Source organism: Astatotilapia calliptera, chromosome 19, assembly GCF_900246225.1.
Source record: "Astatotilapia calliptera chromosome 19, fAstCal1.2, whole genome shotgun sequence".
NCBI classification, from domain to species: domain Eukaryota; kingdom Metazoa; phylum Chordata; class Actinopteri; order Cichliformes; family Cichlidae; genus Astatotilapia; species Astatotilapia calliptera.
This window is the reverse complement of record NC_039320.1, coordinates 23,407,665-23,431,744: the sequence shown is the minus strand read 5'-3', so window position 1 is coordinate 23,431,744 and position 24,080 is coordinate 23,407,665. Positions and strand designations below refer to the sequence as shown.

General features: G+C 42.0%; 2 protein-coding genes across 5 annotated transcripts in view; one reads left to right on the top strand and one right to left on the bottom strand.

Moving 5' to 3' along the window:
• The window catches only part of asap2a (ArfGAP with SH3 domain, ankyrin repeat and PH domain 2a), a 58,717-nt gene extending 48,599 nt beyond the window's left edge, over window positions 1-10,118 (bottom strand). For all 4 annotated transcript variants that reach the window (XR_003270733.1, XM_026153075.1, XM_026153076.1 and 1 more), the window contains exon 1: window positions 9,541-10,118. Coding sequence is in view for 3 of the 4 variants with exons in the window: in XM_026153075.1 (XP_026008860.1) it covers window positions 9,541-9,669 (129 nt within the window). In the remaining variant the exon portion in view is untranslated. The remainder of the gene's footprint in view (window positions 1-9,540) is intronic.
• Window positions 10,119-21,914: 11,796 nt separating this feature from the next.
• mboat2a (membrane bound O-acyltransferase domain containing 2a) overlaps window positions 21,915-24,080 on the top strand; it is a 44,418-nt gene continuing 42,252 nt past the window's right edge. Inside the window, exon 1 of the mRNA XM_026151727.1 lies at window positions 21,915-22,663. Within this exon, the coding sequence (XP_026007512.1) occupies window positions 22,580-22,663 (84 nt within the window). The 5' untranslated portion in view covers window positions 21,915-22,579. The remainder of the gene's footprint in view (window positions 22,664-24,080) is intronic.

Below are 24,080 nucleotides of genomic sequence, written 5' to 3'. Positions count from 1 at the left end.
AACCTGCTAAAACGGTCTGCCTAACTTTGAGGGGGAGTATTTAATGAAGTTTATAAAAGTAGCAGGAGGCTGATAAAAGTTTGCAGGAGAGGGTGGGGGGGGAAATAAGGACCAAATGTGCTGCACTTTGAGGAAGCAGTGGGGAAAAAACCCTCCTCTGACTTCACCTTAAAGTTTCTGTTTGGCTTCTTTTCACACGGAGGTTTGTGCCAGCTTCACGGTGTCAGAGACTCCTGTGCCAGAGACCAACAGTTACAACATGATGCCTGAGAGACAGAGGGGAAAATGACCTGTTTTCTCCTGGAAAACTCTGCTGTAAAAAAACTACAGAGACCACGATTGTGTTTGTGTGCCGTTGTCGGCTTGAGAGCGCACTTCAGACGTAGAGACGAGGATGACCTGTATTTCACACAACCCTCTCTGAACTCCGCCGGGAACTCAGAACTTGAAAAGAGCTCCGATTGACATGAACTCACTCCGCTCTACGAAACTCAGACAATCTGAAAAGTGTCAGACTCGGGCAATCTCTGCAGATAAAACATGCTTCAAAAATTACAGGAAGTATCACTGTTTCCAGTGCTGTAGCAGACTCCCACAAATCAATTCTACAAATCTATTTTAGAGCATTTGCTTTGTGACTTATGCTGAACATTTAATTTATCACTGATATTATGAAAACTGCACACCAGGAGGACAGATGTTGGATGTTGCAGAGCAGTACTACAACTGAAGGGTGGTGGTGCAGGTTCGACTGGCGGTTTCACACCTTCCAGACTACCGATGTGTAATTCCAACACCGTACAACTGATCTTAGGCCCCAAGCGAGTCAGAAGCAATCGAACTAAGATTGCCTTGAGAGCCTCTGAGGAGGCAACGCTAGAACAAACAAAGGAGAGGTCTGGGTCAGATCTCTGAGTGAAAGTGACAACAGGACAGCACAACTGTGAGGATTCACCCCTCCCACGGCACCGTGGGCCTAAGCAACATGGAGTGGACGGGACTACAAATCAATAGCGGAGTTCATTAATGGAAGAGGTAGAGCCTGTGAGGGAACAAAAGCCATCAAAAGCAGCCGTCTCTGACAATCTGGGCCAGGACACTCTGATGGATGAGATGGGCTTTAATTTCCAGGCATCCCCAAGTGCCCCTGGTGTCTAACCCCCTAACCTCTGTTTAGGACAGAGAGAAGCACGTTTGTCCTTTAACCTCAGTCCTTTTCACCATGCCGGACTCAGTTTCTGACTATTTTCACCCTGTCTCCTAATGAAACAGACTTATTAGGTCTAACAATGACTAACAGGCTGCAATAAAGGAAAATGAATTCGCTACCAAGTCCTGATGCGTTCACCCACAAGTCTAGACAGCACACAAAACTGAATAAAATCATATCACATCGTAACAGTCAAAGCCACGGAGGATAAAAGGCATCAATGCTTTGAAGTGACTGGGACGCTTGCCGCTAACAGATCTTAATGAGGTACATCATAGAGAGTCCTGGCCAGAGTCCATCTGAGGAGGATGATAACACAAACACTGCATTACCAGGCCCCAGACGCCGGACAGCCACCTCCCATTTGAAACCCTTGGGAATCATTGAGTTAGCAGTCCCACACAGATAATGAAAAGAGACTTTTACCGCAGATATAGTCATAAAGTGAGAGTGTTTAATCACATGCAACATGTCTTTCCCCAGATATCAACTTTAAGTATTCCATCACCAGTACCTCAAGCAAGATTACTATAGAAAATAAACTAAAAGCTAAAAATTCAAGAGCTCATCCCAAGATTTAGCTTTGCTTCAACATACTTGGCCTATTCTGGTGCCTTAACTACAGTTAAGGCAAAGTCGAGGGACAACGGATAAAGAGTTAGAATGAAGGGAGGAGACAGAAATCCCATTTCAATTACTGAGAGCATCATTAAGCTTCTTTGGTGGGATACAGAAGACTGGCCAAGGTGGCTGGGGGTTTGGGTTGCTCACTTGGACCAGACGGCGCATTTAGGCCGTATGTGTAAGAGCTTATAGATCCAACTGTGTGGCTCTAAAGCTATTAGATGTGGATTGTCCCTGCACTGATAATCCTTGTCTGAAGGCTGTTAAAACTTTCCTCCAGGCCACCTGTTCCAATGGGGGTGCAGCTGCTGTCCCTGGCCAGGTCACAGCCGTTAACACCAACCACGCCTGGGATGGGGCAGCAATCAGGACAGGAGAAGGCCACGCTCTCTTTAGGCCCGGGAGCTGCTGGAAAATCAACACAAGCCAGCAGAATGACATGTGTAAAATGAGTTAGGAGACCACATTTGTCTTTAGATGTTGACACATCCACCACAAATTGTTGCACTTTAGGTAAAACATGTCAACGCAAATAGTAGGAGAAGAATAAATGTTTTGTCCTGCTCCAACCGGTTATGCAGAACAGACTAGAAATTAAGAGATATCACCATGTGCTAACAGAGGATAGCGTCAAGTTAGAGCATGTACCCATAACAACTGGTGGCTTCAGATTAGGCTTAGAGGTGCTATAAAGAGATGAGAGGCTAAAGACTCAGGGCAGGCAGTAATCAGCTGCTGTTTTTTTAAACACACTGTTTTTTTTTCATAAGCCACATCCCCATGTTGCACACCAGCATTAGAAAAGTTAGTAACAGTCTGTGAGAACCAGACTGCAGACTGGTATGGGCTGCAGAGCCAGCACCCGTGCATGCTGTGAATGCCATTTCCATTCCCAGAGATACTCACAAAATAATCTCACTACAAAATCAAGTGCAAATAATCCAGCAGGCTTTACAATGCATAGCTGGCATGCCAGAGTCATGGACCTCTGTTGGGTGAATTAATAGCCAGATGGATGAATAATGATGCTAGCCTTCAAGACCGAGTTACCCCCAACTGCCCTTAACGCCAGGAACAATCCATGAAAAGCTGACTTGGCTATAAATAACCGTTATTCATCTGCAAAAAATGAATAAACTTAACAATGAGATAGAGGTTGGAAGGAGAGGCCCACTGAGTGGGTGTATTAGAGGGCATAAGCCATGCAGTATTCTGCATCAGTCATTTACTATTGCCATTACATCAAGAAACTGATTTTTTTTAGCATTTCAATGAACTTGAAGTCACTTAAAGCTTCAGATTGGACCTCTAGTTGCTCCTTGTCATGGTTCATTAAGTTTTCTGGCTCAGTAACCTGAGCCGTTTTCACAAAAGCACTGCAGCCCCGAGGCTCTTGAACAAATGGAAGTGCATGTAAAAATGCAAATTTTAAACCGCCTGATCGGACATCAGCAGATCTTTAACCTGTTGTTTAACCTGCCTTGTATAAAATCTGTATGCACGCATGGGCAAATAGATGTCTTTGGTGCTGCATCCTGCACGCGGTATCCTGACACGTCACTTACAATCGCATCGAGCCCAGTTGACAATGCCCTTGAAACTGCTGGTGCTACAGAAAAACATGTATTCCTCAACCAGATGGCAAGTGGTTTCTAGACATTGCCGGCTGTCACCAGGTGAAACTGGCTGCTGTAGCAAGTCAATTTAACTTTAATTACACAGCACCAAATCACAACAACAGCTTCACATTGTAAGCTAAAGACCTACAACAACCTCCTTGCAACTGGTCTCTAGTTCATCACCATGGTTGCCTGTAGACTGCATGAAAGATGGTGACTTGAAACAAACGCTTGTGATGCAAACCAAAATTAGAAATGTTGACTTTCAAAGTAAAAGTTGCACCTTTTGGAAAGTGCTGGTTGAAGCAGTAAGCAACTGTTACTTTGAAAGTGAACGGTCTCCACTTCTGGCTTGCATCGCAGTTTCACTGTAAACCAAAGTAAACACAATGTACAGTAAACAGCGAGTGTTTGCAGACAAGTTGGCACCTTCCATGAAAACTATTGTCAACCACCGCACCCAAGTTACAACTAAAGCAATCACGGGAAGGTTTTTGGTGCAGTACCATCTACTGAACTTTGCAGCCAATTTCACTCCAGCGACTGCCAGAAACCTCAACAGGTTAAAGAATATAAAGTTCTCCCAAGCACTCTGTGGTCAACAGTGAGATCACTTAACACTCTCTTGGTCTGTGTGAGCAGGGCTTTAGCAGTCAATTTCACAGTGAGTGCCAGCTACCAGTCACAAACAGCCAGGAGATAAACATTTTTCCCTGGAAATACACATTTTCCCTAGCAGCTAGAGGTTGCTGACTCATCTCTAGTCTCTAAGCTTTCGTTCTTGTCCAAGATCCTGGAGAGACTAGTTCTCTCCCAACTCCAGGCGTACTTGGACACGAACAATATTGCTGAGAAATTTCAATCTGCCTTTAAGCCATTGTATAGCACTGAAACAGCGTTGGTTAGAGTTCTTAATGATATTCTTGTAATCACTGATACTGGACGCTCTATGGTCCTAGTTTTACTGGACCTCTCTTCGGCCTTTGATATGGTAGACCATAACATTTTATTACTAAGACTTGAGCACACTGTGGGTATTAGAGGCACTGCCCTCGACTGGTTTAAATCATACCTCGCTGATAGATCCTTATCAGTTCACTTAGGCACCTTCTCCTCTTCCTCCGCTCCGGTCTGTTGTGGTGTGCCTCAAGGATCAGTTTTAGGCCCTATTCTCTTCTCATTGTATTTGCTCCCTCTAGGCACAATCTTTGAAAAATACAATATCGCCTTCCACTGTTATGCCGATGACATACAGATCTATTTTGAACTTACTGACGACCTTGCTGTGTCCCTGCACTACTTTCAAGAATGCATGCGGGAGGTCAAAGAATGGTTCCTGAGTAATTCCCTTGTTTTAAATGATAAGAAGACTGAGATTGTGGTGTTCAACAGTAAAATCCCTCGTGCCCAACTCTGTGCTGCCCTGGGTTCCTTTGCTAGTTTTTCTTGTGACTATGTCAGTAACTTGGGTGTACTGCTGGATAGCTCGCTCAAACTTGATAAGCAAGTGTCTGCTGTAGTGAGATCTAGCTTCCACCAACTGCGCCTTATCTCTAAGGCTAGGCATTATATTCCGCATGAGGACCTGGAGAAGCTTATTCACGCTTTTGTGACCTCCAGGTTGGATTATTGTAACTCCTTGTACTATGGTCTTCCCTCTTCTCTTCTTCTTAAACTGCAAACAGTCCAAAATGCAGCAGCCCGCCTTTTGACTGGTACCAGGAAATTTTGCCATATTACCCCTGTCCTAGCTAGCCTGCATTGGCTGCCCATAAAGTACCGTATTCAATTTAAAATATTACTCCTTACTTTCAAAACTATTAATAAATTAGTGCCAAGTTATCTTAGTGAACTTCTCAAACCACATACTCCTGCTAGAACACTCAGATCTGCCACTCAACTACTTCTGACCCAACCCAGATCTCGACTGAAGTCCCGGGGTGACCGTGCGTTTGCTCTGGCTGCCCCGGTACTGTGGAATACCCTTCCTCTCGACCTCCGCGCATCTGATTCCATTGCACTGTTCAAATCACGATTAAAAACCCACTTATTCAATCTTGCCTTTCCCTCTAGTTAATATTTCTTTTATGATTTTATATCATGCACTTCTATGCTCATTTAAATTCTTGTTTGCTCTGTACCTGTTGCCTTCCTATGTATTAGTGACAGTTATCTGCTTGCATATTTAGTACTTGCTTTGGTCCTATTTCTATTATCCTCCTCCTATTCTCTATTTTACTTGTTAAGCACCTTGGCATACCCTTGGTTTTTAAGTGTGCTTTATAAATAAAGTTTATTATTATTATTATTATAGTCTTGTTTAACTGAGGCCTTACCTAAACCATGCACTTAGAGCAAGCTGTAAGGTGTCTTTTTGTCAAATGTTGAAACACTTGCATGATAAGTGGCCTTTCATAAATACTTTATGCTACTTTACATGAAGTAATTGTCTTCCTTTGTTGTGTGTGTGTGTGTATTGTGGTGGACAATGGTTTACATGATCCTTAAAAGAAAAAAGAAAAGAAAACACACACACAAAAGCAACACACATATCATATAACTATACAACAACAGAAAGACAAATATACTAAGGTCGAGGAACAAGTTAGGGATACTTTTACATACGAAGCTACACCGGGGAGGCAAGCACTCTACCTGTCAAACAACTTTAAATGAGAAAGCAGCTGTAATGTCATAACGGATATTGTGTGTCTGCCTGCAAAGGGTTGATCAAAGGGCTGAGAACACAAAAGCTTGTCTTGAATATCAAGTAGTGACGGCTGTTTTACAGCCCCAGACGCTGCTGCTCAGCAGTCTAAAGTATGACTAACATCTCTTTCATACCGTTAGCAAACGGTTTGAGAGGACTGTTGATGTTACACATCGCGAACCCAGTAAGTGACCCACTTTACCACAGAATGAATGTACTAGTAATTCTTTAACCTCCTCTGTGAGTTTCAAGCGCAACATAGTGACAGTACACGAAACTACCAGGTACTGCTGCCAAAGATAGAAGTGAAAGCACGTGAGATTCGTTCCTGGAGGCAACTCAATTGATTGCAGCTGTTTTAGGTGTCTGTCTGCCAGGCAGCCTTTAATAACTGAAAGAGGGGGGGAAAAAAAGGTGCAAAAACAGACCTGAGACGACTACAATGTGTGCCAATTTCTGACTTCAGCGAAACATACTCATGAGTTTCTCCTCGAGTGAGCCTTGAGTGCATGACTCTTCAGCGTGATCAATAGACAGGGATCAGATCATCCCTCAGGGCAAGTCCTGCTTTCCACTTGAGCTCATGGTTTTTCCTGATATGCACAGTCTGTGTTATACAAAAAACAAAAACAAAAAAAACCTGACAGCTGACATAATAACGATTGCCTCAGTGTCATATTTTTAAATAAGGAATGAGAAAAAACGATTACAGACTATTACGAATAAAGAAAAACAGATCCTACATCTCGACTGCTGAAAAGTGTGCCCAGAGCAAAGTCAGCACAAGTGTTTTACATGAGCACAGAGGGGGGCCATGACACAAAGCCCAATATCCTCTTACTGGATAAACAGCTTTTTATTGTTGTGGTTTTTACAAACGAGCACTCACATGCGCACAAGCTCTCTGAATGGCCTCCTAATAGCCAGCACTTTAAAGCTACTAGCCTAATTAAGATTCTGTCAGATGCAATTAAGTTTGGAAAGAAATAATTACACAACAATGTGCACCCGTTGACATAAACTCTCAGAGCGGTGCAGTCTCCGCTTTGGTTAACATGTTTAAAGCTTTTCTATAAACAGCCAGAAACAAAGATCAGAGTCTTTAAAGAAGTTGAGACTGTAAGCCCATCAGGTACTTTACAACACGCTTCATTAGGAAAACGGATTATTGGATGCAACCTTCCAAAGAGGTGAGGCGTCCAGGTTTATAAGCAGTTTGCATCTCCAAAACAGTACAGGATAAAGCAGATAAACCTCCTGTATTTTCCCAAACAGCAAACAGGACTGTTTTAAGACTAGTAATCATTCCTTTCTACTAATAAATAACCCATTGCTAAGTTATAATGGGGGGCAAGCTCCTAAAGCAGTGGAACAGGAGATACCACGATACACTACTGCACCATAAAATGCATTTTTTGTGCAAATGATAGCAGTGTGGTCATTTTATAAAAACACATTTTTAGTGGAGAAGCTCTACTTGTCGAGTGGAGCTTGTACAGGGAAACAAAGCTCACAAGTGTCACCTGAAATCATATACCAACACACTGTAGCATCACAGAGTACACTGCTGCTCTGTCCTCGACTGTCAGCTGAAGGGTAAAAGCAAAGAAATGAGCACTTGTACAGCAAACAGAAAGGCCAGAATCAGCACAAGGTTCGACGATCGGTATAATGCTGAAAACAGCAGTATAAAATCTTCATCCGGCATTCATGACTAGACAGTATGCAGGTGTATTATTATACTCGAGGTTAAATGCGTGAAGTACGCTGTCCATTTGACTGCTAGTCAGTTTTTTCCAAGATGAGCCACCAGGAAGATGAGCACCACTAACAGGTGCTCGTGCACGCATGTGTATGTAAATGTGTTTATGTTTGCGTACATGCGCTTGAAATTCCAGGCAGGCCTGCAGACAATGAGAGGAAGTGTTCCCCTTCCACTGCAGCGTTTAATTGGTCAAACAGACCAAAGTGAGCGAGCTCCGCTAGGCCCAACAATAAGGCCCTGTGTTCCCTGAGCCTCAGCTTTGGGCAGGTCAATGTGAAACAACAACACGCCACTCTGTGCGCCTCTCCAGCGGCAGCAGCACTCTAAAACAAAGCTGCTGAATTAGTCTCTCAACCCAACAATTCAAGCTCACAAAGCCACCAATTACAGCTGACCTGCTATTTAAGAAGAGAAAAAAAAACACTTTTATGTTTACTTCTACGGGAAAAGACATTCGAGCAGTGCTGAAAATCCTTCCCAACTGGAGATTAGTGGCTATTTTTAAAAAAAATGAGCAGCAGCAAAATAAATAAATAATAAATAAATGAAAAGGTTGAGGCAAAGTATGTGCAGAATGGTGACTGATGCCAAGGAGAAGCACCTGTCAGCTAGAGCAGGTGTGTGACCGTCTGCCTGGCTCAGTCCTCCATGCACGCACACACACATATATACACAGGTTAAAAATGAAGCCACAACCCTCACCAAGGTGTGGAGGATCAGGAAGCTTAAGCTGACACTGAGCCCATATGTGGATTATCTAAGCCACCAGATTCCCTCATCTTGTCATTTTTATTTATTTATTTTTTTAAATAAAAAGGTGTTGGATGGAAAAATGACTGCACCAGTTCCAAAACTTTTTACCTTAATGACACCAGAATTAAACCCCCCCATTCCCTCCACATGCCACCCAACGGCAAACAAAGCAGCGACACACTAACACACATAACAAACGGAGCTACTCATGTGGGAAATTCTATTTTTACCAGGAGGCAGGGCGAGGCTCTGCCATTACAGTACACAAAGTAGGGAAACTACAACAAGAGAGGGAGGGAGGCAGCAGAGGGGTGTCAGGAAACAAAGCGGAAGTGTCCTTCCTCCTGATGACCTGCAAGTTAAAGGAGAACACAAAGTGCTCTCTGTGCAGGAACAGTGAAAAGTCGTGTATATTTGACTGATTTCTTTCTCTTTTTTTTTAATCCTCTCACAGCCCCTAATTTACCTCATTCATTTACTCTGTACATGAGACATCTATTGCATGTCTAGTCCTCTTAGAAAGGAGAACCCCTCCTCTGTTATACATTTTTAGATTCCTTCCATTTTGGGGAATCGGGGGTTTACGGATAGATATGTTGGAAATGCTGTGCAAACCTGTGAGGACTGATCTCTAATTGGACATTAAAATTAAACTGAATTACAACCAGAGCACATTGTAGACGCAAAACAGTAAAAAAAAAAACCTCTAATTAATGATGTCTGAGTTTGCCAAAGCATGAATATAAAGGTTAAGGGATGTGTAAGTGAGTGGTAACCGTTTACGTCACTACCTGCCAATACTGGAAAATCTGAATAGAACTCATTTATGTTTGCAAAACAAGGGGCTACCATCACTCACCTCCTCCAGGGAAGCCACTGTATTCCTACACTGGGACATCCTGGTGGTGAAGTTAGAGGCGGTCGGCGATTTGTAATCTTCATTGGTCTCTGCCACAAACTCTGCAACTGTGATTTGGTCCGGCATCATTAATCCCTTCTTGCTGATAAGAACGAGCCCCTTTTTCTTAACCCCCTTCTCGTCTGCGCACTTCTAGGACTGAAAAGTTCAGAGGAGCAGTAGCAGCAGTGGTGTGTGTGAAGGTCCCTGCGGGTAGTAAACCATCTCTGTTTGTGTTATTCCCTTGTTTGCTCCCTACACAATCCAGCGCAGCAGTGCTGCACGTTGCCGCTCTCACCGCGCCGTGCTTTACAAGGTGATGGATAAGGTTAAATCCCTCCTGCCTTTTTATCCCGCTACTCCATTCAGTTTAACGGCCAGCCGGGTGGTCACAGGGGAAAGAAAAGCTTCCTCGGCAGATCCCGCTGTCCTCTCTCGGTGTCCCGAAAACCTGCAGCAGAGCAGAGGTAACTTCTCCTTCCTCCAAGCCCCGGGAAACAACAACCAGGCGTTTCAACGGGAGCGCAAGGAACTGACAAAGGTAGAGGAGGGGATTCAATGAACCCGCACCAGCCAATGGGGACACGCCGCGTTCAGTGCTGCTTGTAAATTATAGCACCGCAGTAGGAAGGTGATTTCTGTGATATATAAATTCAAATTCAAATTCAAATTTTATTTGTCACGTACACAGTCATACACAGTACGATATGTAGTGAAATGCTTGGACAACTGCTCGTGACCTAAAGAAAACAAAAAAGGAAAAGGCTATGAATAAGATAGGAAATAAATATGAAAAATTAAAAAGGGTAAATTTAACTAGGAAGGAATAAAATATAAATTAAGGTTAAAAATGAAATAACTGTACAACACAAATTAGAATGAAGGGTAAATTTAACTGGGAGAATAAGATAAAATATATAAATTAAAGTTGAAAATAAAATAACTGTACAACAAAATACACAATATAGAACTATATAAGAATGTATGAAGAAATATAAATAAATATATACACAATAACAGCAGCATATACACAATAACAGCAGCGTGATTTAAGTAATGAAGTGAAAACAATGTCCAGAATGTCCAGTGTGTGTGTAAGAACCATATGTGTGGGTCAGTACTGTGTGGTGGTGTGATTGAGAGACCGTATCGCCTGCGGGAAGAAGCTCCTCCTCAGTCTCTCTGTGTTGGTCTTCAGGGAGCGGAATCGCTTTCCTGACCTCAACAGAGAGAACAGTCTGTTGTTGGGATGGCTGAGGTCCTTCACGATCTTCCTGGCCTTGGTCCAGCACCGCCTGCTGTAGATTGAGTGCTGGTCAGGGAGCTCGGAGCGGATGGTGCGCTCAGCTGACCGCACAACCCTCTGTAGAGCTCGTCTGTCCTGCATGGTGTTGTTCCCGAACCAGGTTAAGATGTTTCCCGTCAGGATGCTCTCTATGGTGCAGGAGTAAAAGTTCCTGAGCACCTTGGAGGGCAGTTGGAACTCTCTCAAGCGTCTGAGGTGGTAGAGACGCTGACGGGCCTTTTTCACCACGGTGTTGATGTGACAGGACCATGACAGGTCCTGCGTGATGTGAACTCCGAGGTATTTGAAGCTGTCCACTCTCTCCACTGGGCACTCGTTGATGACAGGGGTCTGGTAGTTCCTCTCCTGCTTATTGCTGAAGTCCACTATCAGCTCCTTTGTCTTACTGACGTTTAGAAGGAGGTTGGACACTGTAGTGAGTGTGGGGGGCTTCAGTTTTCACGTTGATATGAACCTTTACATTTGATAAAAGTAATACAAACTGTGATTTCAATCAAAAAATACTGTAGGTCTTTTGTAAAAATGGATGCAGAAACTTTAATAAAAATATCTGAGGAAAAGAAAATACTGTAGGGCACACCAACAGTATTGTGTATCTGTTAGGCTAGCTGTACTCAGTCCACATATGACTCTGATGCCTTTATGGTAATTTTATACATGCCACTTTTAAATCTTGCAGGAAAACATAACATAACATATAAGTTAATGTAGAACATCACTGATATTGCACAAATTAGTGCCTGAGGACATCACCAAAGGGCTGCAAAGTGGCAAAACACCCTACCAATAATACTACATGCGGGGTTTTTAGCCTATAATCAAAAGTGGCATAAAGGGTTAAGTAAGAATATGTGTATTAAATGCACAATAGAATATAACATACATGTCATGTGTTAAATTAGCTAAACTCAGTGCACTGTCCGCGTTCCACGAGTCAGCTTTTTCGCCTACCGAAATATTTCCTACAGACCTTTAAAGCATCACTTTGAGTGTACAGTCGCTTGCTGGTTCTTTTTTTTAAGGTGGAGAGAGGAGAAGCAGCCGGGTGTAACAAATTGGCGGCACTATCATAATCAAAGTGCGGTTTAGAGTGTCATTTTTGCAGGTCTGTATTTCTGTAATGCTCATAAAGCAAGCAGTTCTTATTCTGTACAAACACAGTTACTTTTAAAGGAATGATCATCACTAAAGATAATCTCTGAATCCAATTATATGCGGCTAAACACCTAAACAGCAGGAGCACATTAACATTTTATTTTGTGTAACAGTGGGTTGCTGTTCAGATGTTGCCTGTGATTTCAAACAGAGCCTAAAATACTCCAGCAGTAGCTAAAGCATGTACAGTATTCATTCAAGGAGCCCGCTCATCATGGCTCAGTGAATCAGAGAATAAAGACTTAAAATAACTGGATTGAATGTGATTGTTTGGATTATGCTGATGCTTAAAGGTGAGCATCGTTAATGTGACTGTGCTGCATGAGAAGATTAAATGGAAAATACCCATTTTTGATCTCCTGTTCTCTCGATAGTGTCACAGCTCCTACCACATCTTTGATAAAGAAAGGAAAAAGTTCCAGATTTATGTTTGAAGAGGACCAGCATCAGTGCAAGGAGGGAAATCTGATGGTGTGCTTTCTATCATCTTTTTATCTGCCTACACTTCAGTTTGTTTAGTATATGTTTGTTTTGCCCATGGAGCATGGGTATTTTAAGTTACAGGCAAGAATAAAAATGAAAAAAAAAAAGTTGGATCTACTAAAATACAGTTCAGAAAATAAAATATTCTATCATTAGGCACAGTCTAAAACTGTGAAGAGTTACTCTCATGCCGGAATTTCTGTCAACAGGAGCTTGAAAAAACAACAGCCTTTGCTCCCAGAGTGCTTGCATTTCTCCTGGGCTTTGGGATGATGTTTCCCAGCTCATTCAGCCCTGGCAGGACAGCTACTGGTATAAATAGTCTAGAGGCGGCAGAGGCAAAACCCTGGGCAGCCTTTAAATCACAAAATAGGCACTGTTCACACATTCTTTCAGTGCTGCAGCGTCTCCTGGCAAACTGCTAAATGAAGAGCCCGAGACCCAGGCTGACCCTGACCGGGCTAGCTGGCCTCGACTCCCTTATGAAATGAATACATGCACTTCCAGGGAACATCTGCTATCCAGAGACAGAGCCGCTCTGTCAGTGAGGTCAGCAGAACCAAACAACATCAGCCCTCCTCTTCACCACGGACTTAATATTTTCAGTTGCACCTGCCTTAAACAGAGAGTGCTACGTCTCTTTCTGAAGTACTGCAATGAGAAGCAGGTGTATAGGGTCATCTGGAAGATATGGCTTGGAAACATAATAAAAAGCAGCATGTTTTATATTTTATGGGACCTGAAGAAGAACACGCAGGCTTATCAGTGAGGAAATATGAAATCCTGTTCAAATACACCAGTTTAAATTGCTTAACTAATCAACGGTCCACTTTTACCGTATTGTATAATCATCCATGTTTCCATTTTACAGTCAAGCTCTATTTGTTTAAAGCCCAAACGGAAAAGGGGTGTCATAGCAAAAGGCCGTCAGCTGCGCTATTAATCTGGACAGAAGCTTCATTCAGCAGCTCAACGCAGAGCTTGTTCGCATGCAAGAAACTTCCAGCCCTGAGTAACAAGTCAGAATTGTAGCTGTTGGATCTTCAAATGATTTACTGAGAAAGCGAACTGAAAATGTCCACTTTAATCACTGAATTGTTGTGAAATGCGTTATTTTCGCTTTCCTTCGGAACCAAAGTTCATTTAGTCGTAAAAAACTGAAACCAAACACAACCAGACAGCTGCAGACAGAACAATAGCCAAAGCAGATGTCATACTGTACACAGAGACCTTCTTGGAAATGATGTTTGTAATTTGTATCCTGCACAGAAAGGCACAGGGCGTGTCAGTGAGCCAGTTCTTTGGTCAAAATGAGCCACAAATATCCAACAAAGTTCGACTGATTTGGTATTTCAGCGTTAGCGGGAACAAGGCAACATGTCAGACTGCAGTAATGAAGGGGACTGAGGCTCCAGTGGGAGTCACTTTTTCCTAATTGGACTGCCATGACATCATGATTGTATAGCAGGTGGGATAGGCTCACAATCCAGCTTGGAATGAATGACTTCTTTGTTTCAAATAATCTACAGGCTAATTAAAACCATTCTGCACCTGAAACTTTTCCACACACGAGCAAATAAAACAGAATATTCCACGCTAAGGGGAACTTATGGACCGCGTCATTGACTGCAGATTAGATTAAAGACGAGCTTGTTATACAAACGAAGCAGCTGCAGATAGGCAAGATCGGATCAGACAGTGCCTGCTGAACCTGAGCGGTGGCCTCACGTACTTGGACTCTGTAATGGGAGGAGATGAACAGATGAAGGGAGGGCAAAGGCAAAGGAACAAGAGGTGAGAGAGCAGCAGTAGGGGGCCCATCAGTCCACAGACTCGGCCTTTCCTTACAGATTCTCTGAGATTTTCTGACAAATTAACAAATTCTGGAGCATTACTGTCTTCGTGAATGGCGAGTCTGCACAGAGATGATGCTTGCATCACATGCAGATTACACTGAAGTGCATACACAAAATTCAGAGGTGTTTTACTCCAGCTGTAACTCACTCTTGCTTCGCTCCTGCTAGGTTGAAGTCATATTTTTACGCAATCTGTGTGCATATCTTTTAAAGTAAAGCCAACTTTTCAAATTTTACAGTGCACAGCACATTCAAAATTGATTGTAAACTATTTAGTAGAGCTCAGTGGTGGTACTTAACAAAGAAAAATCACAGTCATGCATCTTTATTTTCATCTTATGTCTTCAGGTCAGCTGAAAACCTCACCAGGGTCAAAGATCAGTATTAGCAGCAATTACATGTGGTTCAATCAATAACAGAAATCATTTAACTGGTGGGGATTGGTCCAGTATGGCTGACTGCAATATATAAACCCTATACTGAAATGTTACTTCATAACACACACAAAAGGTCACGGGATCGATAAGTAATTCCAATCTTGAGCACTGGGTTTTCCATTAATATCCAAATCTGAGCACATTCATGCACTCCACACAGAGGAATGACCTGGTTTTAACCTTGCCACCCTGAAGGACATCCAAGAAATCATGTTCTCTCGAATAATTGCATGACATTTTTAGTCAACCCCCACCACGCGCATCCATCTGAGTGATGATCGAAAAGAGCTCAGGCTTTGCAGCTGCTTCACTGTCATCATTAGGAGCGAGAGGCTTTTACAGTAATTATGAGTCCTCTTAGGATTTGGCTCTGTGAGCCTGAGTATATCAAGTGTCCCCGTGCTTCATTATATCCTGTCAACCTGTCACCATCTCTAGGTTTCCTAGGTAGAGCAGCTTGGTAGTTCAGTTCAAGCCGCCACAAGCATCTCTGGAAAAGAAGACGAACCACAAGTTGCTCTTGATAGAAAGCAAATAGGTGAATAAGAATCAGATTGTAAAGCACCGTTTAGAAAGATCTCCATTCAGAGTGAAAGCACACTTTGTCACGTTTCATTGTGTAGGAGACACCAGCGTCGTATTTTGTTCAGTGTCCCCTGGGGCAACATGAGACTTCTGAATTAATAAAAGGTCAGTGGCTGTGCATATTACTCTTCTCCTCTAATCCCCAACACGTACCACAGGATATTAGCTGTTAAACTATGTGACAAAACACACACACAAAAGTGATAATGATCTCTGAACGATCTCACCAGTTCAATCCTCGTATCTCTGGGTTGAAAACATGCAGATGGGCACACAGGCTGCTGTGTACTAAGAAGACCTCATGCCTGTCGAGAAAACATAATATCCGTGCTGTGTGGACTCTCCTTGTGATCAATGCAGATATTTAGATTTATTTATTTTAAATATCTACAATTAAAAATGAACCCCTCCTCTGATGCTACACTAAACAGATTCATTACCAGCTATGGATCAGTATAAGTGGATAAAATAGTTTAAGGTGGAAATCATTATTAGGCTGCAGACATGACAGTTACATTCTTTGCCACTGTTACGGCCCTAGCAGGGCCTCTCTCTCTCCTGAGGGTGCCTGTGTGGGCGTGTCCCACTACCTCCTGCCTGAGGTGCCACCTTTCCCTCCTGTACAGCTGACTCCCATCAGCAATTAAGGGTATTTAAGCCCAGAGCAGGGTGAGCTCTGGGCCAGAGTGCCATTTTGTGTGGGCCCAGCTAGTGAGCTGAGTGTCTTGTGGTGTTTCCAGCTAGTGAGCTGCGCTTTCCTTTTGACTTTTTGCCTTACTGACCGACGCCTGAGTTTTGTTTGTTTCTTTTATGGTGATAACGGCTTGTCCGTCTCCTTTAGTTGAATTACTTCAATAAAACTGTTTTATTTAACTGTTTTGCCTCCCTGACTCCTTTTTCTGACCCAGTCACTTTTGTTACTTCCCCCTCCTCGCCTAGACCCCTCAGGGGAACGTAACAGCCACCAACTCAAGCACGCTTAGTATGTTGTTATTGTCTCCATCCATCTACCAAGGGAGGTTAGGCTAACAGGGCCTTGAACTACATGTCACTGTTTCATCCACACTAATTCCATTGAAATTAAAACAGGGTAAACTTGGCTTTAGATTCTCTCTAAATCTGCTACTCTTCTGCACCTTGAAACCAAATGAACCTCCCAGAAAATCCTGCAAGCTCCCCTAAGTGGCATGGTGCAAATTCCCAAGCTGCATTGATACAATAACGGATAAGGTGAGAGCATCTGAGGCATTTAAAGAAGTTGCACTGTAGATCCTATTGATGGATTCACAGCAGGGAGGGTAGATGCAATTCATTCCACAATCCTGAAAATGCCGGGTCAGTTCAAAGTGCATTAGGAGTGGATGCTACAGTTATGGTGTATCACAGAAAGAATAAAGCGAAGTGAACCTGCAAGTATCCCCTTGGGAAGGCTAATGAAAGGCCAGTGAGTTCATTCCATGCAACACAATGATTCTGTCGGTCCTGATCAGAAATTGTTCACAAAGTGGAGCCTAAACAGCAGTCGTCTTCATCCATTTTCCCGACTAGATGGAATTATTTATCCATATGGAAAATGTCATCATAGAAGAAGTTGTCCTGCATAATGCAACAGCAGCAGGTGAAAAGACAGGAAGTGCAGCGGAATGACAATGCGAGGAGGAAACAGAAGCGTGATCTCTTTTCTGGATCGGATCAATACTAGAGTCCACTGGGATTTTTTATATCCACCACAATTTGGTTATTAAACGTATCCACAATGAATCACCGTGAGGTTAGTCTAAATAAGACGTTTGGTGATTGACATTAGCTGATTCTCTGTGATTCATTATCTTCTTGGTTTATTGATTTTCTTGCCAAAAGTCAACTAAAAGAAAAAAAAATGCTGCTAGTGTTTAATTTAATTTATTCATCCTACTGGGAAAAAAACAGCTGTTGTCAATTTAAAGGAAGGCTTGAATTTAAAAAGCACTTTGCGGAGATTTAGACTACAGATTTGCCTTCCTGTATCTTGGCTGGTTGTGGTTTCACAGGAGAGGAACATTAAAGAATTCAGAAAATAGATTTTGGACATGGAAATCAGAATATTACAGGGACATGTGTGAAAACTGACAGGCCTCCTTAAATTCTGCTATGCTCACTCCCAGTTACACTCCCACTCTTCCCCTCCCCTGAAGCCTCTATTGTGTTTCCACTTTGCATGCTGCATTGGTTTGTGCAGTGCTTCTGAACTTTGTGGCCATGAAGTGAATTTAGGTCGAAGATCACAAGCTGAAATTCTGCATGATGGATTTCAAACATCAGTTGAACACTGCATGCATTCATTGACAAAACTATGAAAAAAAAAACCTGTCCGAGAACCAGTTTGGGAACATATATTGTGAGCTTAATCTGTTCTTCCACAATCTTGATAAGATCGGTCACCTATTTGTTATCTCCATTAGTTGAGATGGCTACAATCCTGGATGAGTGGGGAAAAATAGAGAGACATTAGGAGACTACATAAAGTCAGACTGTAAGTGAGGGTACATGAACGACTGCCCCACCCTTTAGCTGAGTGTGGGCAGAAAATGAAACAATGAGCTGGGAGAGCTCCCGTTTCTCTGACGGAAAAAGATGTTTCCAAATGTATTGTTGATGTAGGAAAATCATGTGTGTGTGTTTGCACTCTGCAGTCTAGCTGGGGCACACCATGCTAATTATTTGAAGTGTTAGTAAATCTCTTCTCCTCTCTGCAGCTTTTATTTTTCTGAAAAACACCTTTCAACTTTCATTTATTGTTATTTTTTTTTGGTATTTGGATAATATGCGGCATTATGTTGATATTGTATTTCAACCTTTTTCCCCTTTTTATTCAGAAAGTTTTTCAGTATCTCAAAGCTAGGATTTATCTGTCAGTAAAAGCTCATAACACTGTTCACCGATTAAAAAACACAGCCCCAGACTTAAACAACAGCTCATTTTATTCCCGCAGGTTATACTACTAGACTATTTTGAGTGACGATGATAATGTGCTCACAGAAAATTCCCACTGGGAATTGCAGAACCATTAAAACGGTCGACACTCTCCTGTGCCAAGTAAGCTGTCTGCGGGCATTGCTGCTAAACCAAAATGGAAAGGGAGGAGAGGGGAGGGGTGAGGAAGAGAGCGGGCTCTTCAGACATTGCCGATTGTGGTGGTAAAGTAGTAGTCCATCTCTGTGGACTTGTGTTCTATTTCAAGAAGCCTAGTCCAGCTTTGGGAGTGAGGCCTGACCCCCAAACACAAAGGCACTTCCTCTCTGATATGTAAAGAGAAAGGCTGCATGTCTCCTGAGAAGCAAGAATGAGTGCAAAACATGAGCTATTGACTAAATAAGGAGCTTTGCCTCAGCACAGCTTTGCTGATAAACAAATATTAGCGTGGTGAAAAGGTTTTTTTGGAAATAGAAGTAGTAGCAGAAATAGAAGACTGAATGCAGGGATTATCATACGTGTGCATGTGGCCTCCCTAGTATGTGAGTGGGAACTTCCATTAACTCCACCACCATTCACATCGTGCTACAACCTTTTAAATAGCCCAGTGAAAGCTTCTCCCTGCTCTTTCTCACCACCTCTTTTCTCCACGCTCTTTAGGTAGCATCAGTTTGTAAGAGAGACACAGTGAGAAATAGGACGGCGTTGCCATGACAGTGTCAAGTTAACAAACTGCATCTCTTTTCACAATTTAATTGGATATCATCGGTAAAGAACAAAAGCACAGTTGTCTTTGTGTAGTTATGAATGATTAACGGTAATTACATAAGAGCTGCGGTACAAGAAGTGTATGTGAGTGTTCCAGGAGAGCATAGTGTAGTGAAGGTGCAATCTCCAGAGGGCCTCAGTATAAATAAATGCCTGACAATTACAAAGGCGCTGATGCCATCCAGTCTCACACACTCCTAAGTGGATGAATCAACTGACAATTCATTACACCCACTACAGTTACAGTTCTGCTCTCTCTTATGCAAGCCGTTTTCTTTCTTGCACATGGAGCTTTTCTTTAACATTTCATGGACTCCTTTAGCATCCAGTATGATGCGCAGCTTCAGAAAACCTTATGATACACCAGCGACTGTTAAATAATTGAGCATCCCCAATCCTCACAGGCAGACACGCACAAGCGATAGCACAAAAAAAAAAAGCCTTGTCATTCTCCCATGGGGTCAGACTGATTCCAAATAAAACTGCAAAATACAGTTTTAAAAGCAAAAGTCAAGGTAAAAATGATACTGAGTGATGCAAACAAGACCACCAAGGCTGCCAGCAAAAACACATGCAAGTGTAGGAAACAGACGTGTGAGAGAAAAAACACAAGCCTCTTAAACAAGAACACTCCTCATGACACACACTCACACACGCGTGCATTAAATATTGCTTTAGAGGTTGAGCTTATTTACGCTGCTGTATTGTCTCAGTTAAGATTATGCATGGCAGCGAGCCAGTATTTATATTAGAGTAAATAGAGAAAAAAAACTTCACAAATAGAAGAAAAAATAATAAATCAAGCTGACTCGTCTACCTCTGACAGCTGATAAAATGTATTTGATAAAATGTGATGCTTGAAATCCACTTTAATCTATACACCTGCAAAAAATATTTACATTCATTGTCTGGGATGTGTTTAGTAGCTTCTTGTGTGCATTCACACACACTGGGCACAGGTTTAAGTAACACTTAATGTAATATAAGAAGTGTAACTTAATGTCATTTAAGAATAATTTTCACACAGTTTTAGTAGCTTCAGTAAGTTGTTAAGTTGCTAAGACTCCTTTGGATGACGCAGGTGTTTCCTTTAACTTTCCCTTTCTGCTTCCTTTTTCCTCTTACTCCAGTTCCCTCCTGCTAAGAAGCGGGAAGTTGTGATAGTATACCTAATCTGTCTGCCCGTACACCAGGCAAACTGAGAGTCTTCTGTGTTTATTGCTCCTCTACATCTTAATCTTTTCATCCTCCATTTGGCCTCTAGTCTGTATCTCCACAGCAGCTGTCGTGCTGTTATGTGTGCCAAGGTGATGCATTTGGTGTTGGGGTGGAACAAAAGATCAGAGAGTTGTGTTACACATCACCCTGCTTTTAATTAAGAGGCACTTAAGGAGTCCACTGAGCTGTGCCATGCTGAATGAGTCTGATCTGATCAATGCTATGCAATGCATTTAACTCAGTCAAGCCGATCCTTGTACCAGTGTCATTAAAATATTTCTTATATATAAAGTTACCTTTATTACTTAATCATATACAAATAAGCACTGGAGACCAAAAAGCACATGGTGTATTTTTTGTGTCTTTATAAACCTAATAAAATGTAATATGTTTACTATACTGGGATTATACATAAGCTTTGACTCCTAAAGTTTTCATATACTGCAGGACTAGTGAAAAAGCGAATGAGCTGCTGTTTATGAGTACGCGCTGCCCTCTATTGGCTACTGAGGCCTGGTGCAGACACCAGCTTTACCGCTTTAAACAAAACATAACTGGATTATTTAGGGAAAACTTAACCACACACTATGACTAACACTTCAGTGACAATATAAACGAGTTATTTATAATCCCATTTTAAATATATATCCGATACTTTATACCTAAGCAGGTTAAAAGGAAAATTTAGTGGGAACCACTAGATGGTGCTGATAGCAGACGGAGAATAAAACTAGTTGTGTGACTTTTCTGGTTTGCTAATTTTCATATACAAAAGGCATATACAAAGCCTTTGGGAAAACACATCATTTTCATAACGTGCAAAGCTGCACCTGCACACCTTTCAGATTGATGGACTTCAATGGTGTTTTCCTTTCAGCCTCATGATGCAGTGGAAAGTGAAAGGCAACATCCTGTCTTACATTCTCAAATCGAAAAAAACAGATAGATTAAATAGAGCAATGGAAATGACTGTTACAGCCACAGGCTAAAGAATAAAAAAATCATAATCTATAAGCGGAAAAAGGTTTATATACACAACAGTGATAAAATAAATAAAAACAATGACGTTCATCATGAAAATAATGACTGACATTGTGAAAAGTAATAGGGGCACTATACATTTAAACAGTATCTAGCAGGTATAAAAAGGAAATGTGCAAATACTGACATTTTGAGCGACATTATATTACATAATTTCGATGTTAGAAATATCCGTGAGTTACTTAAGTGTAATATAATAATCTTTATATAACCACCCTCAGGTTATACAGATGGTGACCCCTGAAGTCATGTTTACCTCCTTTTAATGTCGCTATAAAGGACCAATGCTGATATTTGAGATAAAGGTCTTGCTTTTTTTTTGTTTTTTTTACACCAACTTCGTTTTTGTCTTTTTCTTAAACGAGTATTACCAAAAACACCCCTTACGTCATGCTTTTTCTCCCCCTTCGCGTGTGGAATGGTGTAAATGACAGTGGAACGGAGGGGGGCGGAGCGTGCAGCATCCCTCACGTTTAAATTCAATTTGCCTCGAGGACCCCGAATCCAAATGCGGATTTACGACAGTGGCACTGGATAATGGGATTCACGTTCTCCGCACACAGGGGTCAAAAAATGTTGTCAGGGAGGGCTGGGTCGCCATCTCTCCACCCACACCGACACCATTGTCGACGTCATTGTCATCAAAGGTGTTGTACAATCGAGATAGTTCACGCGCTGGCCTTCAAAAGTAGCAACCGCTGTGTCCTATTTGAGCTAATGAAATTGAACGAAGATTATATTAAACGTTAGATAGAACAAACAAACAAAAAAACAAAAACAACCCTCAGCTCGTGAATAAATAGCAGTGGATATTTTTTTTTTTACGACAACGTACATTGCGCGTGCTCCTAACAGGAGTTGCCACTTTTCTTCAATGTAAATAATTAGCATGCTGTGTAAGGCGAGAGGGGGCTTAAATGTGGTTTAGTTTTCAAACGTGTTTCTTTCTTGCAACTCGTAGCTAATACATATATAACTACGAGTTGCAAGAAAGAACATACGGGTAACTCTCTTGTTCCGGCTGTGTTATCTTCGTTGAGTGTGTGCCGTGGATGACAACAGTACAGCTCGTCGCAACAACAGCAGCAGCGGCAGGAACAGCGGCGGCGGCAGTGTATTTGTCATTGCAGCAGCCTAGGGGAGCGAGGTGAACCGAGGGGAGGAAAGGAAACGAAAGGATTTACGGACACCGTCCAAGCATGGCTACCCAAACGACAGCATCATGCACTGGATCCACTCTGTTGCAGCCGCTCAGTGAAATTATCAACCTCCCTCTTGACCAGGTATGTGTTTGGATGAAGAAAAAAATTGATCGGTGAAGCGAAAGGCACGTTACGATACATGTTTGTCACAGTTAGGAAGCATCCGTAGATCTGAGGTTAGCAGAGGCTGGTGATGCGCACTACCAAATCGTTAGCTTAGCATTTATACATTGCGGTTTCACTGAAAACGACTACACACACATGCACACGCACACAAATATCACAGTTGGTGGTTCACTGTCACCATCAGCTAGTTCTTAGCCAAGCTACACTAACGGTAATGCCCTTTGTGTCTTTATTTCGATGCCCAGATCCTAATCCAGTCTCTTCCAAACTGGGATCTCTTAAATATTCCATCGGGTCCTCCAGTCTAATTGAGGTCTACTAGTTTAAATGTATTTAAATTTCACTTAAATATTCCTTAAAGAGTCAGTATGCAGGCAGGAACGATTAACCCACTGCATTGTTTTTTCACTCTTACATACAAAATCTATCGCTGTATAGTTAAAGGTGAGCTGTTTTTAAAAAATCAGGCTTGTGATTATGATGTAAGGCTTTATTTTAGGTTCATAGCTGTAGGAATCTTAGCTCATGAATCCCTCTTTAAAAAATTCCCAAACCGCGAAAACATGTGACAGTGTTGTGTTGTTCACCAGAAGAGAGACCCATGCTGTTAAAAAAAATGCCCAAAGCCAGGTCTTTGGGCATTTTTTTTAACAGCATGGAGACGGGTTGGGTAACTTTTGATAGCTGTGCCTTGTGTGGATTATTTTGAAGTATATTTGTCACTGGTAGATTCTTGAAGTAGTGCAAAACATTGGCACTTTAGCTGCACTCACAGGCACCACACCCACTAACTCTGGTGGATCAGTCCATAATGATCTGTAATGGTGGTTTCAAAGCTCTGGACAGCAGAGATGGTGTGTTTGTCTGTAAAAGCGTCTGACTAGTCTAAGACAGATAAGGCCCATTTTTGTGTCTTTTCTAATCTCGTGCATTTGTACTGAAATAACTACCTTGCTACCTTCCTTGTCAATGTCAGGTAATGTTCTTTTTGTTAACTGTGATCTGAAATCAAACCTCGATTTACTTTTTATTCCCCACATTGCTTTCGGCATTTGCCATAACTAGTCTGAATAACACTTTGTGAAAGCATAAAAAAAGTTCCCCAAAAATGTTCTCCTCCTAGAGTGGCATGCTCCTAATGCCATGCATTTTTCTTCACATGCAAGTCTTGAAGTCATTATAGAAGGTTTTTTGGTGGGGAATGTTTGCTTCCCCAGCCAAGCACTAGTGCTAGTGTTTTACCATATTTTAAAAGTAAAAATGTAACTTTGTTACACAAAATAGTTGTGTCCAGAATCATGGATTTTGTCATTTGTGAATAAACTACGTGGTTTGCATCTCCATTGGCAGACCCTGCACACAGCTACTTAGT